Consider the following 16919-nt stretch of genomic DNA (forward strand, 5'->3'; position numbering starts at 1 on the left):
TCATGATACAGTCCTACCTCTTCTGCTAGAAAAAGGTTATCAGTTCTAGGGCACAGAGATGGCACTGCATGACCACGTGCTTAGAGTCATGCTGTATTGAAAGAACATGCTCCCAGACAGAAATCCAGTCTTGTAACGCTTGAACAACCCCATGGTAGAAGCAATTGGCTCAGAGTTAATGCATTCACCTGCAACTCCTAATTGTGCTCGTGGCCATCCATCCCAAATTATATTCAGGACCTGGTAATGTCCCTGCTTGGGAACAGTACTTTACCTTGCAAAGGTGTATGCTGGAAAGCCAGGGTTAGAATATGAACATGAATGAGACGTTAGATGCAGTAAACCATGCAAATGGAAAACAACTGCTTCACAGTTAGTGTTTTCAACTTGGTGACCCTTCTCTTACTAGCCTTGAAGTGTTTGTCTCTCACTTAAGGCCACAGGGCGTAGGACAGGTTACCTCCAGCTGCCTCTGTGGCTTCTGCCTGTTGTCAAAGTTCACACAAGCCTCCTGGAGCTCCGTTTTTCAGGGCTTTACATGCCTTTACACAACAGCAAAGTTGAATAACATCTGATAATTTTTTAGTTCTTCATCCTTTGTCTGTATGATGTCAAGACAGTTTTGTTCACAAGTTCACTGCTACATAACAAAAGTGAATTATTTAAGTATTAGTTTATTAATAACCTTGTTTGTTCCTGGTGCATTGTTCTCACATACACTGCCTAAAGCACAACTACTCCCCGCTATACACAATGAAAGAGAAATTCAATTGGATTCTTTGATTAACCACTGTTGAAAATATACAACCCAGTTGTATAGCACTTGAGAGCTTTGTACAAATTAGTCCAAATAAAGTTATTACATTAAAAACCACCCCTAAAGATAATGAAAAGTCGTGTGCAATACTGAGCTTAGGAAAGCTAGAAGTAAGAAAGTCTTGTGTTTACTGCAACCACCACCCTAATTGTCAAAAGACATCGATCTTCGCAGTGTAAAGGTGTTACATTCCTGAAAAAGGGCTTGAAGATGGATGTTTGTATTAAGTTGATTTAAAAATGTAACCTGAAATTCTTAGTATAGAAGGCTTTCCAGTCCACAGCCAATACCTCTCAATGAGTTCATGCGGATGCAGTGAATACTGAGTTACATGCTAACGTTTGGTTATTTGCAAGCTTGGGAATGCATGGAGAGGATGAGATGAGAATGGCATCAGTCTGTCTGTCCCACCTGATCCAGTTCCCTATCAGTTAATGGACTGAGTCCTTTGTAGCCACTGTAGTTTTTCTGAGTGCCGTTCGTAGCAGCTGGGCTTGGATCCATAGGACAAATGTAGTCTGTCGATTCATCAAATTTCTTTTTTCTTAAGTTTCCAAAATGTGAAAATCCCAGTTTCTTTGGCTAAAGTAAGATGAAACAAGGAAAAAAAGGTTGTCCTTCAGACATTCAAACCCCCCTCCTTTTTGATTTGTGGTTATATGCTAGTCTTTAAAGTGTTTAGATTTTGAGCTAGATAAATGTAAAGTCCAGTGTAGCTCCCAGTTTGAAAACAGCAAGGTAGTGTGCCTTTTAAGAAAAGACAGAAAGGATTGCATGCTTATTTCAGAAGTGATTTAAACAGATACAAATTAAATGCTTTGGTAGCTAGAGTAAAAGAAAATGTGAAAGTCCTAGAACTGATGTCTCTCCCTGCCCAGCTTTGTTCCTTATTTCCTTTGTAAGACAGGGAAGAAGCAGCTTGAGCTTCTGAAATGCCTTGTGTTCAAAGCGGTACCTACCCGCACTTTGGCAGTGGTGGTCAGAGCTGTGTATGCTGTTGACTCTGTTATTTCTCTCTTTTCTTGTTGTGCCTCTGGTCCAATTAATACGTTAAAATTGGTTGTTAGGTGGCGTCGCAGGAGGGTCTTCTGAGGTGGAATGTTCAGCAGCATTGCCAGCGTGTCACCATTGAAGCGAGGCTCAAGAATCTATTAAAAAATGGCAGAGTATTTATTATTAATATGGTTAAATATTTGCAATAGTGAACAACTACAGTGCTTATCAGAGGGATTTCTTAGAGAGAATAAGCTAGCTAGCTAAGTTAGACCTTTCATCACTCACTTGTGATCTGATACTCACATGGGTTTGAATGGGAAATACATGACAGTGGGCACAAAGGAGTGCAGACCATCATCAGGCAAAAACTTACTTCTGTTTATCATCAAACTTTGCACTTGTTTGGATTCAACAGATGTTTTTCCAGAATTTTCTGCTTTACTCTGAGGGTATAAACTTCATCTTAGCACACTTTTTCCCTATTCCATTGCTGCCAAAATTCTGTGGCACTAGAATCATGGTATTTCAGAACTCAAACTTTACTAAGCTGCACATACTCTAAATGTTTTGAAATAAAAAGAAGTCATTCCTCATTGCTGGCAAGACTGCTGTGAGTGCAGGACAGTTAGTTACAGTAGCTCAGAGTTCTGTTAAAACCCCTCAAAGAAACACCTAACAATGCCTTGTTAATTAACTTCCCCACAGTACAGCTGTGTTCTGTGTTTTGAACACACAGCCATTAGTCACGCACAGCTCAGCTTTGATTATATAAAAAATATTTCAGTAGTCCCTTTCTTATTTTAGGTTTCCTCTGTAAGATTCAGAGGCCTGGATCAGAGACAGAGGCTCTGTCGTGCTGCCCTGTGGCTGATGTATTTGTTTCCTCCTGCTTGACAAACCCCAGATACAAGATGTTTTCCATTACAGTCTGCCAGTGTTCAGTAGGTGCAGAGTAGCATGTGGAGTCCTTACAATCAGGCCACCGTGCACTCCGCTTCCTCGAAGGTTTGGCGCGTATTCCGCCAGGTCGACCGACCTGAGCCACTCCATCACCCTGTGGTTGGACCACTGAACTACTTCGGTAGGCGAGACGCTTTTCTGTTAAAGCAAGAAGAAGAGCTGATGACAATTGCATGTTCCCACTGCGTATCCTCATTTCAGATAGAACATTGTTCCTCCTCTTCCTCAAAGAGTGATCTTTTTTGCCCTATTCTAAGGTATTGTTTCATTCAAGGCCTCTCTGAAACATTCTCTGAGGAGATGGCAGGCACGGTTTTGTACAGATGAAACTGCAGATGAATACTGCATCAAGTAGTACAACAACAGAGACTGCAGCTGGCAGGTGTAAAAAGGGGAGCAGTTTGAGAACAGTGTTACTCTCAGCCTTTAATGCTACAAGAATAAGCTATGCTGACTGGATCTCACGGTCCACCAGAGTTGAAAATTAGGACAGGCAGGAAATAATCAAATCACCCTCTCAGAAGTTGAATTGCCTTCTCTAAGTGAGTAATTTCTCTAGGGAAATGCACGCGATGCAACAAATAAGGGGTCCAAGCACTTCAGGGGGGAGCAGGTTTTGTTATTGGTGAGTACCTGTTACGTTCCAGAGTGGGGAAGCAGCATCCCTACAGCTTTAGCTGCAGTTCCCTAGGAGCAGTGATTGAGGTATCATTGTACACCACTAACTCTGCATCACCTTTCGCTGGCATCAGGTATTAGTGCTTGTTTAAATTGATATACTTACACGTTCTCTCACCTCCTCAACTGGTCGCCTGCGTAGACAGTGGGGGTTAAAACTGTTGACATGCAGCACGTGAATGGCACACTTAATGCTCAGGTGATGCAGCTGACTGGTGACTTTCAGGAAGAGAAGGTCATTCTGGAAAGGAGCCGAATGCCACAGAATACAGACTAAACCAGGTACTTTCCCCAGGAGGAAAGATTTTAAGCTTGCTGTGTAGTTATATATAAACCACAGTAACTATGGTTTAAGTAAAATTAAAACACAATATTTAAAGGGAGTTTTTTGGGGTAGGGGTCTTGCTGGGTGTCTTAACCAGTGTACCCTAGCAAGGCCTGGCTAAAAACTGAAACTCACCAGCCCGTTAATTAAAATCCCAGTGCATGGCTAGCTTTAAAATGCTTTGACTGTTTCTAATCTAAGATGCTGTTGTGGGTAGGATCTGTGCAGCCAGCAACCCCCACCCAACAGCCAGGGAACAGTAGGGACTGTGCTTCTCTAACACCATAGGCAAGACCGTACTTTTGATAACAGTTAAATTGCAAAAAGATGCCTCGCACAGTTAACGAGAGCAAATAATTATCCCAATGGGCAGGGAAACTAAGCAATCGCAGTGGCTGGGTGTAGTGCATAGTTTGCTGCTTATGTGGTTGGAGCTGCACACGTTACTGGATCTGCTGCTTATCTTTACTGAGTATTGTTGCTACCTTGGTGTGGAGAACACCAGCCTTTAGAAGTGCTTCTAGAATAAGTCCTTTTGCCTTTAATCATGGGGTGTTAGATGATTTGAAAGGCTTTGCAGACGTTAACTATACTGCATACTATGACTTATTTTACATACCTGAGGAAGAGTAGTTGTACACTACATAATACAAATGAATGACTACTGGCACTATTTCTGTCTTGCAAAAATTCCTTAACTGTTCACATTTAAAGGAAAGTTGTAAAATTCTTTGCTCCTTCTGAAGTTAAAGCTGGTGAAACCGAGGAGAAAGGGTTTTAGCTTACCACAGTTAAGTACTGCAACATTCTCCCATCAACTCTGGATTCATGAAACTGGTCTTTGTACTGAGGTAAACCAATGTCATCAAGCCATCCTGCAGGTACAAGAACAGGCCAGACCAGTGAGAATGAAGCCCTTCTCCCTCTTGTCTGGGCTGCCACTTTGAGGCACTCGGATGGCTCTTTCTGCCCAGCCACCACCTTTCAACAGGAGAGCCTCTTCCCAGCAGCCTCAAAGCAAGTCCCACCACACAGTGTCCCTGGGATGTTTTACATACAGCGTGTGACTGAACATGTACCTTCTGCAGCGTAACGCGGCTCCCGCTAGGCTGAGCCTCCTCCTTTTCCTTCCCCGCAGTCTGAATGCCAAGGGTTCCCCTTGGAAGGTAACTGCAGAGCTCCATGTTTGGAGGGTGAGAACACAAAGTCCTCACTCTATGGAAAATTTCCTAACTTTGAAACTTAACGGTCTTAAAGAGATGTTTGGTAACTGCTTAAACAAAGGTGTCAGGGAGCCCATCCACGGGGGTGGGGTAAACTCCTTTCTAAACAACTCCATGATAGTTCAAACACTCACGTGTCACCCAGATATGGTCCAGTTGCGCAGACTTCTCATCTTGTTTTGCATTTATTGATTTAATGGCCAAAACTAATTTCTTCCTGTGCAATGGATGCTTTATTCCCATTTCCTGAAACAATAACCATTAACAAATTGTTTGCCTTGCCTCTGGCTCTTTCAATCTCCTTAGGGATCTACAAAAATGGATACTTGGTAGAACTGCCAGGAGTTTGAAAGGGGATGGTTGTACAGAATCTACATGTGTTGTTGCTCAAGAGAAACAGCTGATTACCTTTTCCATGTCCTGAGGTGTTGCAGTTAACAGTGTATGGCCAGAAGTCACCCACTGCCGTGCAAAAATGACGTACTGACCAAGACCAAAGTCCTCAAGCCAGTTGCAAACTCTTTCAGTGCTCCACTGAGCGAATGGAGCATTGTAATCACTGAGAAGTAAAGGAAAGAGAATTATGGTTATTATCAGAAAGCATATTGTGCACCCTATGTGCCACGGTACGAGTGGCCTCATGATTTGGCTGCCCAGCCTCAACTTCTGAGCAGTTGGAGGGGTGCGGGGCCTGTGGGTGTGAATAAGAATTTCCCGTTTTCTATTTGAAAAGGGGAAAAAAGAGAATTGCTGTATCCTCATCACTTTGCAGATACTCCCATAAGAGATAAAGAAAAAAATCGTAACAAGATGAAATATCTGACACTCCACCAAACAGCTGGTGCTGCAACCTGCAGCTGAAGGAGTGCAGATATACAAGCTACTACTACTTTTTCTACCAGAGACATTATTTCCAGTTGTTGTGGAATTCCCTGTGTAATGGGAGTGTGTTGAGAAATGTGTTTTTCCCCCAGAGAAGCACACTTAGCAATACCACACAGTGTGCTGTGCAAGGTGAAGAAGGAGCCCTTACCTTTTCTGGCCTTTGGTTTCCTTTGATCTGGATAACCGCGGTCCAGCTGTTGCACGGAGGCCACCTCTTCGAAACTCTGCCAAGCCCAGGTCGTCTGCAGGGAAGTTACCTGACTGAGTTCTTCGTATTCTTTCAAGACAAGAGTGCCAGGACAGTACTGTTAGCATGTGACAGACAGCAGTTGTTTCGTCTGGAAACTACAGTGACAACTAGAAGCCATATTACCTTCCTGTAAGCCACAAACATCTAATTAAGGTGGTAGCTGAATAAGCTCCAGCCAAACAGGCTAGAACCTATCTCCGAGGAAAGGAAATAGAAAAGCTCTGCAGCGCAGCCATAGCCCTTCACCCCAGTTACAGACCCATACTGGAAGCCAGACTCATAGATGTCTGCTGCTCTAAAGCAGATAAAGTGAACACAGTAAAACAGTCAGTCCCCTGCTTTCTTTCATATTTTACCTGATGGCTTCTGAAATGAACAACTTACTGTCATTTAATGGCTCAACACTAATGAAAATGATGGTATTCTAAATTATTAGCACTGTAAGACGACATCAGTGTCTTATTTCTTCCAGCAGCATGACACTCTGAAGACTGCCATCCATTTTTCTACTCCCAAGCATACACAGAGACAGACCCAGACATCACAGAGCCACTCTCTCCTTTTCCTGACTTTTCCTTCATTCTGGCTGCAGATAGTGTAGCTTTTGCTGAGACCTGGACTCAGACTCAGCTGAAATGCTTTCATGGGGAACTAAAAAAAAAAAAAAAAAAAAAAAAAAAAAAAATAATAAAAATCTTACTTTCCCCAGATTTTCTTGATTCCTTTTGGACTCTTTCTGTTTTCTGGAGACAATGAAGATTGTGGACTTGAATCCATTCCCGAAGAAAGAGGTGAAAGGTCATCTGAGATTACTGTTCCATCCATATTCTCGGTTTCTCCTGGGTTAAGAACAGTAATAGTGTCACATTTTATACTAATTATTAACAAAGGCATTATCTGAGAGACTAATGTTTAAATACAGAACACAATAAAAATGTAAATATTTATAAAAGTGTTCCTGTATTTTTTAATAAGATAACAGAAGGTAACAAAAATGCTAGCTGCACATTTGATACAAAGCAGAAAAAATAAAACATTGGGTAAAATAGTATTGTTATTTCAGTCATTTGTATTTAAATACATTATTTTAATTATTCAAGGTCTTCAGACTGAAATGGACTCTCCAGACACTTGCCTTGCCCATTCTTAACACCAAAAGTCCCATCCAAATGCCAGACAGCAAAAGCTGTCACTTCAATTCCTTACTACACTTAAGGAATTCAATCTGGATGGTTCCCTTAGTATTAGTATTTCATAGAGAAGAAAAAAAAAAAAAAAGAGGGAAACAGGAAAGGGAAAAAGTAAGCAGCAAAACTCATGTTAACGTTGCATCTTGTTTGGGTACAGTACCTAGCACTGGTGCACTGACACTCCTGACGCGATCTTCAGTCATCCCAAGAAGCAGAAAGCCAGATGAAGAAGCAAAGAAGATACAAAACACGGGCAAAATAAAGTTACAGAAGAGCGAAGTGGTAAGCTCAGCAGTAAAAGCAGAAACCAAAAGAAAAGAAGCAGTTATGCTGGACGTGACAGTGAATATGCATCGGTGTGCACAAGCCCCGAGAATCCCGTACAGGTCATCTTGACAAGAGAGGGATGAGCAGTTATAGCTGTTTTTTTTAAAAAAACTCTTCTGGGACAATTCCAACATGTTAAGCATATGCCACAGAGCTTCACAATGCCTGTAGTGTCTCTGAAATGAGGAATGTCTATGAGTACATTACATTCCTCTGAGGTACAGACTTGGTGGTATAATGAGTTTACTGCACGTACAAGAAACAAACAAAACTGCAGTAAAAATTCCGTAAATTCGGTACATGGAAGGAGCCACTACTTGTTTCTACAAAAGGCTGGTTTCCTGTACAGGATCACCCATCCTTGGATAATCCTGCAGTTAAAGACATAATAGCATGGCTCATGCACTGCCTACATCCCAAACAATCCCAAACATTTGAACCTGTTTTTAGGACTGTGAGACCTTAATAAAGACTCAGATAAACAAAACCAACGAAAATGCAACCCAACCAAACCAAAGCAATCTGAGCACAACTTTTAAAGTGTAGGAACACTTTAAAATCACAGGGGACACTCTTGTGCCAGAGCTCCCATGCTCTCCAGCCCTTGGGTAGTACCTGGCTCTGTCTTACTGTAATGTTTTTTTTGGCAATAAATCCATGCTGAGATGTCACTGAAATGAAATTACTGCCAGCTTCCACACATGGCTATGGTTGGTTGTGGAGTAACAATATACTTGTATTGTCGAAATCCCCTGATGTTTTCCTGCACCTAGAAAGTTAATTTTTTACTTGTGGGTCCCCACAAGCTGCAATTAACACTGGGCACTAGGACTTGTGCATGTTAGTGCTAGTTATATTGCAAACCTTTATGCACTACAATGCAGTGGCATGGCAAGGGAGGGGCTGCTTGGTTTTAATACACCAATCTAGTATATGTTTTTTAAAAACACTGGTGACATTCTTGGCTGTGCATTTTTGTTTGCAGACCAGCAAGCTCAGGAGAGCAGTGGAAGTGTGTGTGGGAAAAATACCACTTATTCATACTGGCAATATATCTTCATCTCTAAAATATCCAGGGTTTTGTTTCAGAATGCTCTCCCCCTGGTCTTTGAAACAGTGTCTCTTATTAGCTATACTGTCACCGATGTCAGCAAATTCTGTCATCAAGTGCACTAGAAAAGAACAGTCTGAGTTAAAACCATCCTGTAATCTCCAGTGAGTTAATGCAGAACAGTTTTGGTACATAGTTAAAAGAAGGTGTTGCAGTGTCCCTGACTGAATCGTGTGAACGTCACAGCCCATTGTCCTGGCACAGCAGATTGCATGTCACATCCTGCCCCAATCCCTCCCTTAGCCTTTTTCCCTTCCACGTAACCCTCTCAGGAGGGGCAGACACATACTCAGGCCCAGGACGCTGTTGTCCTCGTTGGTCACAGCACACCCGTCCGGCGAGTTGTACGTTCCCTGCTCTCCGTTCTGCAAGGGTCGAGGCAGCTTTCCTGGCAAGGTCTGGTACTTGCTGCCTTTCACAAGCGGCTTACTCTGGGGGTGGTTGTGTGTTGTTTTTTAAAGAAGGGAGAGAGAATTACGTAAGTGAATCATTTCATTCACGGCATTTGCAATCCAGTACATGATATCTTAAAATTTGAGGAAAAGTATTTGAAGTTCATGGCTCAAAATGACACCACCCCCTCCATGTTCCTTCTTACAGATAAGTCAATTTAAATCCAAAGGTCAGCTGACAAAACTCTAGATAAGACAGGGCCTGCTCTTCCCTCCTCTGCCCCTCCCACTTCAGCCAGATTGAATATTCCATTAAAATGTGTTGGGTACTACCTGGTTTTGCCATAAGAATGTTTCTCTCTGTCTCCCTTTCCTCTAGGGCCCTGGCTCTACAATAGTGTGGTCCTTCCGAGGCCCACTTCGATAGTGCCAGAAATGCATTTAGTTACTTCTCAGGCCATTCTTTGCTCTGTCAATTCTTCTCCCTTTCTCCCATCAGACTGCCTGTGTTCCTGCTTCACAATATTATCTTGCTCGAACTTAAGCCAAAATATTTGAGTAACTCAAATTTTGTCAAGCATATTTGCCCACCCCCATTAATAACAGTAAGAATCAACAGTGAATTTAGGATACAGCAATTTAACTTTTGTAAGAATTAAGATCTCTTTGTATAGATAACATTACAAATACTGCAAATCAAAAAACGCAGCTAACTGGATAGTTACCAAATATACAGTGAAATCTATATAATTGCCAATTCTATTACAGAACATAAGCACAAGATATACTGCAGTGTATACTGGGGGGAAAAAAAGCACAGGCTGAGCTGTATTTTGGGGTAGTCTGAAGGGGGCTGCTGGCTACACAGTTTTTGTCCAGGTCAGGCTGAGTGTCTAACACATGTGTGGCTGCAGCCGTGGTACACACACAGCCACACCAGCATCAGTGGGAGTACGTGTGGGAGCAGGAACTTCCTCCAGCAACACAGCTCCTGAGAGGTGTCCTCACAGTCTTGTGATGTTGCAGTGAAAAGGAACAGGTATGTCAAGGCTTTGCTAACAACAGAATCTCAATTTTCCATGCATTCAGTTTTTCAGTGACCAGCTGCTTGGCGATACTGTTCCTTGTATGAGGGTAGAGTAGAATTTGCATAAAAAACCTGATCATTTTGTGCCTAACAAGATACTTCTCTAGCCAAAGTACGCATTTCACAGCAATACCTGCCTACACCTTTGGAAACAGCACATCAAGACTCCTTCAATGCTGAATCTACATAGATGAAGGAGCCACTGCACTGGACACAAACTGTTTTCCACAGCTGTCACAGCTATAGGAATATGGAGGCTCTTCCAGAGGAGCAATGAGCCTGCAACTCCAAGGGACATTAGCAGGGGAGGTGAACACTCAGTGTGTGTTTTGGAGTAAGCTCATACTGGTGAACATTTCAGTATCAGAAAGGAGGTTACGTAGGGAAAGTTTGTACTGAGAATACACAAAACATATTTAGTATACAGAAAGATCTAGTATGTTCCTGTTTAGTAACCCCACTCTGACAAAACCGTTTCAAAACCTTGTCTGTGCCAGGGTGGCACATGAAATATTTAATTGGAGAACCACTGATTTATCTGTTCTCATTTCATGGCCCAGAGGGACTCTTCCGATACTCAGATGCAGTTCAGAATCCTCAGTTTCTCAATCCCTGCTCCTGTTTCAGCAACTACAGGCATACATCCTGACTTGTACTAAAATTTAAATGATCTTCTGAAGTTGATGGACTTGAGCTTCACATAAAAGCCATTAGATTAAAACAATTTCCTTCTCAAATCCTTGCCCCTGTTCCAAGTTTGCCAGTACCTGAACTATGCAAACACTTAAAAGAGAAAAGGAACGTAAAACGAAATCACAGCCATACCATCACAGCACATCACAACAGATAAACGTTAAGGGAGTTGGCAGGGAATATACCTCTTGTTCTACAACAGGCTGTACAGGTTTTCCGTCTACATACTACGGAGTTGCAGGGAGGATAATTTCAAAGTTTTATGAAAAAAAGCAACAGACAAATGTTAGTATTAACATACATACACAGAACATTAATTGCAGTCTTATTACTAAAGTGATGCTACTTAATGCTTTGACAATATATTGCAAGGTCTGTTACCTCTTCCTTTCATTTCAATAAAATACTAGCCATGACTGTTGAAACCCTGCTACTGAACTTGCACTCTGCTTAAGGTCTGTTGTGAGCAAAAGGATTTTTCTATTTTCAGGCTTCTGGGTGGTCCCTTTAGACTTGCCTTAAGCTGGGAACATAAAACAGGTGTTTTAACAGTTGCATGAACGATATGAAGGTGACTGGCATGAAAAAAGAACATACACAATACTGTATTTATCCAGCCAAACATAAAGAGCTGTGATAGAAATACCAGTGGGGCTGGGCAGAGACACCGGTGTGTTTTAGTTCATCATTGCCAGGCACAATTGGAATGAGAGTTTTGTGCAAAGTAGAAGAGCTCCAGTAAACATTGGGGTTAGCACAGGTTCTCCTGGACTTAATGCAGAACACAGTCTTACTGTGCTAAGTCAGCAAAACAGGTTTTCTTGGGCTTAGTTTTGGTTGCAACTAATCCACATTTAGAGATTCACTTATATGCATAGGGAAGTCTGATGTATTTCACCAAGAAGCCTCATGCCTACATCAGGTAGCCCACTCCAACGCCCTGCTGAACACGGGTCTGGCTTGCTGCAGTTCTCTCATATCCTTGGTAGTTTGTTACTCCTCAACGGACTCTGATTTCAGCAGATTTAAAACTTAGTCTGTAGGTACGGCCTTAGTACATCACATCACAGAGACAAATCAAGTTTTCCAATGTAAGACCAGAAAATAAAAGTTATGAAAAGATGACAGACCTTCATAAATTCCACATGGAATGAAATGTTAGTTCTGAATTGATTTGTCACATGTATGACCACAATCAAATGAGTGCAATACAAGTTTCAAACATTCTGTTTGATCACTCTCATCTTCAGAGATTTAAGAAAAAAATTAAGAAAATTTGAAGAACTGGAGCAATTATATTAGTATCCCTTTTGAATGGCAATACTGGGTGTGTGCTGTCTTGTACTGAGCCTGATTTGAGTGTAGAGAGCACCAATAACAGTCTCACAAAGCATAATTACAAGTGCAGGAAAATTTCAGTGTACATCATGACAAAACGGGCCTCTGGACCATAACGTAATGAGGCTTTGCAAATTGGAAAATCATTATTCTGGAATGGAATCAGGCCTTTGGATTAATAACAGTGCTCCAGCTGTTCTAACTAAGGCTGCATCATTACCATCTTCAGGAACACCATTTGCATCAGAGGTCTACGCTAGGGAGCGATGCTCACATGTACATGCAAGGACTCGGAAAGGAATCCTGTGTGGAAATACCCAGTCCCAATATTTTGTTACTTTCAGGATTTGCTGCCCTGACATTTTTAGTGATTTGGAAGTAAAAATTATTTTCAAAACACCTACCTATAAACAAAATAATACTCTAGTTCAACAAAATGTCTCCTTATTGTTTCTTGTATTTATCTTTTTTTCTTCCAGCTGGAAAGCTGAAGTTGAGGATGTGTCTGTATGGGTGTGTCAACCAGTCTGTTTGTGCTAAACTTGCCAAGGGGGTAAAAAAAGAACCTGAACTGTTTAATCATTTGGGCTTTGCCCCCCGCCCCATACTATGTTAGTGCTGGTTAGGGTTACTATATGTGAAACAAAAAGAGCCTTTATACATGACCTGCACCTTTCAGTCAAGATTATAAACACCAGGAACTGGAACTGCAAATAAACCAACCTTTTCCAGGCATTCACTCTGCAAATCTTCTAAACTGCTTGACTTCTTTTTCTGTGGAACCCTTAAAAGAATGACAGGCAGAAACGCAAGAGTTACTGCAGCATAGTCTGTATGCACGCGCCATCGCTGTATCGTGCGACAGCTGCATGTGTCGCATCACGTCTGCATATACCAGATAATTCAGAATTAGGAGATTAATTCCTTTTGTTACAATTTTAGCATAAACCTCATAGTATTGAGAACTGCAGTACATGAAATCAGAAACAGCAACAAGATGCTCTTTGGTCAATAATGAAAGGCAACAAGGTGCAACGTGCAGTTTTTGACCTTGTATCTATGGATGACTTTTTAGAAGCTCTTAGCAAGCAAAGTAGACAGCAGTAACTCTGAGAACAGTGTGCAACATTAAGGGCTTTTAAAATATTTTAAAGACCAAAAAAGGAAGAATTGTTTTACATTTCAATTAAATTTACTCATTCTTACCTGTTTGTGATTTCCAAAGATTCATCTTTTGGAGAGGTAAAATTAGTTGAAGATACTGGAATGCTTCCACTTAAAAATCAGAATAAATATACTGGTTTAAGTACTACAATACATATATCTTCAGGTACATAAAAGTGCTATTTTTCTCCTGTAAATCAAACCTTGGGTAACTACATATTGCAAATGTCCATGGCAAACACTGCATTCACAACTACCCAGAAGTTCTTGCAAAGCCAAGAACAGACAAGACAAGATGCCAACAGTTAAACAATACAGATTTAGGACAATACACACACATAGACAAAAAGAAATTAATAAAGGCCTTGCCTGATTTCCATGGCTTTGTGTGGCACTGGAGAGAGCAGAGCTGGAGACAACTCCCCTGAAGAGCCCTGTGTAAAACAGAAGAGTTTCAAGCCTGTAACTAGTACCTCATCCTGAATCTGCACTGCCCATACCTAGAGGGACAGAAATTCAGAGCCAAGCCAAATCCTCCCCTAAATTACTTTAGCTACTACAGAGAAACCAATACAAACAAACCATATTTACAGCAGAATTTGCTTCTAAAGCATCTTTACTAAGTACCTCTGTTTTAAATGATTCTTGAGCATTATTCACAAGATTCCACTTCCTTAAAGTTGTCTCAAATTCCTCTTCACTGCTACCAGAGACAGAAGAGCCTGCGAGCAGTAAAGATCACAAGTAGAAAGGAAGAGAAACAGACCAAAATAAAAAAAAAAAACAAACAACATTTACAGCCATATCACACAGTCTAATACTTCAGTCTCTGAGATCCCCTTCAGTCTTCATCTGATGCATGTAGTTTACCAGCCACTCTGCTCCCCACCCCCTTTGGGCTCTGATTTACAAGCAAGCTGGTTTGTATTAGAGCAACAAATTTACCACTTCTAGTTACACGTTGTGTTTTCACTCCGCTGTACAAGGCCTGAGAATATTGTTTGTTAATGTGATGATGTACGTTGAACAAAACTGTCCTTTGAAGTCAACTTTCCCAGACTAAATTTAGCACTTCAAACTAAGGCGGCAACTTAAAATAAGATTGTCCTAAAACCCAGTCTGCTTCCTGCAGTGTAGCTGATCAATTGGACAAAGACTTTTCCCCAGATCTTGAAGCTGAATATATAATATTGAGTGCATCAAAGCAAATGTGGGTTTTCCGTTGTCCCCTCTAAAGAACCTGTCTAGTGGGCTGTCAGGATTTTTAACGGAAGGGAACGACAATGTAACTTCACTTCAATTCTTCTTAATAAAAAGAAAAATGTCCACTTAACAGTATTGAACTGCCCCTGATATCACCTTCCCTTTTATGAATGCAGCATTAAAAACCACAACACAAAAAGAAAACCCTATACCACTGATGCGAGCTGGTTGGCTGGCAGCTTGATCATTACTGCCATTCCTGAACTGAACTCTTGTGGGGGTAATTTGAACTCAGGATTTGATTAATTACTGTTCATCATCCACTAGGGTCTCCTGACACCATTTTACACTGTAAAAGCTGGTTACTCCTAACATAAGGTCACAGGAAAACACCACGCAAACTTAATGACTATCTGTATACTTTAGTCATCTCCTACAGATCAATTAATTAGAATCTAACTGAATGTCATTTTAATTTTGATTAATAGATTCTAGAGAGGGCTATAGCGCTATTTAATATGAACACTGTAAAGTCATGGCTTTAGCTAATTTGAATGAACTTTCCTAATTGCCCCAGTATGGACAAATTCTACATCTGCACAAGTGTTTTGCTTCCTCCTTTTTGCCCTTTTGCTGTCATTTCTTTTGGTCTGGCCTCTACAACCCACATACAATGACAGGGATGGCAACCAGCAGCAGTAAAGTAGGGTGATTTGGTCACGAAGGACGTATGCCGTAGGCCTGTGCTATGGAAGTGACGTACAGCAGTCCGGTCAGCGAGGAGGGCCAGGCCTGCATCAAGTAGTTACTAAAACCACAGCCCAGCTGCCCACCCAGCCATTGCTACCCTGATGTAGGAGTTCTGCCCCACAGCAGCATATAGCAAACTGGTGTTTTAAGGAGAGCAGCTGCTGACCGCAGGTGGCCTTGGGACGTAAGGAGGCAAACTGCTGTGCTTCAGCCCCAACTGATAAGCAGTGCACACAGCCGTACCACCAGAGCAGCAATCTCATCAGTCATCCTTCCTTATCAAACAGAATCCTTAATGACACCATCTAAAACAACATACAGCACCAAAACTAGGCTCCTAGGAGGGATTTACCATAAACTGATGGAAAACAAACTTCAGGTTATGACTTCATGGAGCTGAGCATAACATTCAGCCACAGACCTCTTGCTGACTAGTAACATTGTAATTACATCTCCAGACAGATTTGACCCCAGTTCTTAGTGCTGACTACAGCAGAGGAAATAAAAATATCTCCACAAGCTACAGGCAGTAACACAAAAGCCTTCTGAAGTCACACTGGTCCTCTGTATCTGAAAGATCGTGTACTTGTTCTCTTTGAACTCCAACATGATACAAATATATGCCTAATGAAATATATATTACTATACACATACACGTAGAAGGACAACAAATAGCAGTTATAGTGCATGCAAGTTTTTAAGAGAGCTGGTATCAGGAAATCTTCCCCAAGACATTTTACCGTGAGCTGCAGTAATTATCTCTTTGATCCTCCTGTACTGGCTTAGCAATAGTGTTAACTCCTCTATTCGGCGGTCCTGTGAAAAACATTAAATACAGTCATATTTAAAATCCTACATTTTTAACCCGAGGAAACACTATATCACACATTGATTTCTGTGATTTTGGCCTGCTTTTCCAGAAAGCAGGACCAAGTCTTTCACATGCATTGGAAAGAATGTTTCTTAGCATTTATTTACCATTGTACAAAATATGTACAGGATGAATAGTATGAAACTATGGATGTAAGGAAGCCAGGGGAGTTTGACACTACCAGTAAATTAGTTATTTACAGAAAATCTGCTTTCACTTCTAAGAGTCAAGGTGATATTCTGGAGTTGAACCTCAAGTGCCTGAAGTGGGCATTGTTTGGTATTTTACTAGCATCATACCTATAATCATAAAGTAAACCATGTTTATGTTTTGTAGAGTTTAATAATCTAGTGATGTTCTTTAACCCTTTCTTGTAGGATGTGTTCTGCATTCCTACATCTGCACTTGTTCCAGTTGTGAACACACCTTTTTGAGCTCAGGCAGTCAAACCTTTACTGAACCAAAGGCCTCATAACCATCTGATGCATTATCTGACTCCACTTTTTCTCCAGGAGCTAATGCTTTCCTGTTATGTATGGCGAGCAGTTTGATCCACATGTTAAGGAAAGGCAGTTGCCTTTTACACAGATGCAGCATAACAACTGGCAGCAATCATTTTTCAATCTGATCTGTCATTTCTCACATGTCTATGTGTGATA

The 16919-nt window shown here is 41.3% G+C and overlaps 1 protein-coding gene across 1 annotated transcript in view; it reads right to left on the bottom strand.

The window, feature by feature from the left end:
* Positions 1-16919, bottom strand: part of PPFIBP2 (PPFIA binding protein 2) — a gene marked incomplete at both ends in the record, with an annotated part of 84530 nt that overhangs the window by 460 nt on the left and 67151 nt on the right. Inside the window, 15 exon segments of the mRNA XM_084263037.1 lie at positions 1229-1399; positions 1777-1965; positions 2786-2911; positions 3558-3692; positions 4563-4651; positions 5134-5245; positions 5408-5558; positions 6033-6161; positions 6835-6973; positions 9052-9193; positions 11120-11161; positions 12996-13056; positions 13806-13870; positions 14064-14158; positions 16130-16205. Of these exon segments, the coding sequence (XP_084119163.1) occupies positions 1229-1399; positions 1777-1965; positions 2786-2911; positions 3558-3692; positions 4563-4651; positions 5134-5245; positions 5408-5558; positions 6033-6161; positions 6835-6973; positions 9052-9193; positions 11120-11161; positions 12996-13056; positions 13806-13870; positions 14064-14158; positions 16130-16205 (1722 nt within the window).

This window comes from Gallinula chloropus, assembly GCF_964237585.1.
Source record: "Gallinula chloropus genome assembly, chromosome: 4".
Taxonomy (NCBI): domain Eukaryota; kingdom Metazoa; phylum Chordata; class Aves; order Gruiformes; family Rallidae; genus Gallinula; species Gallinula chloropus.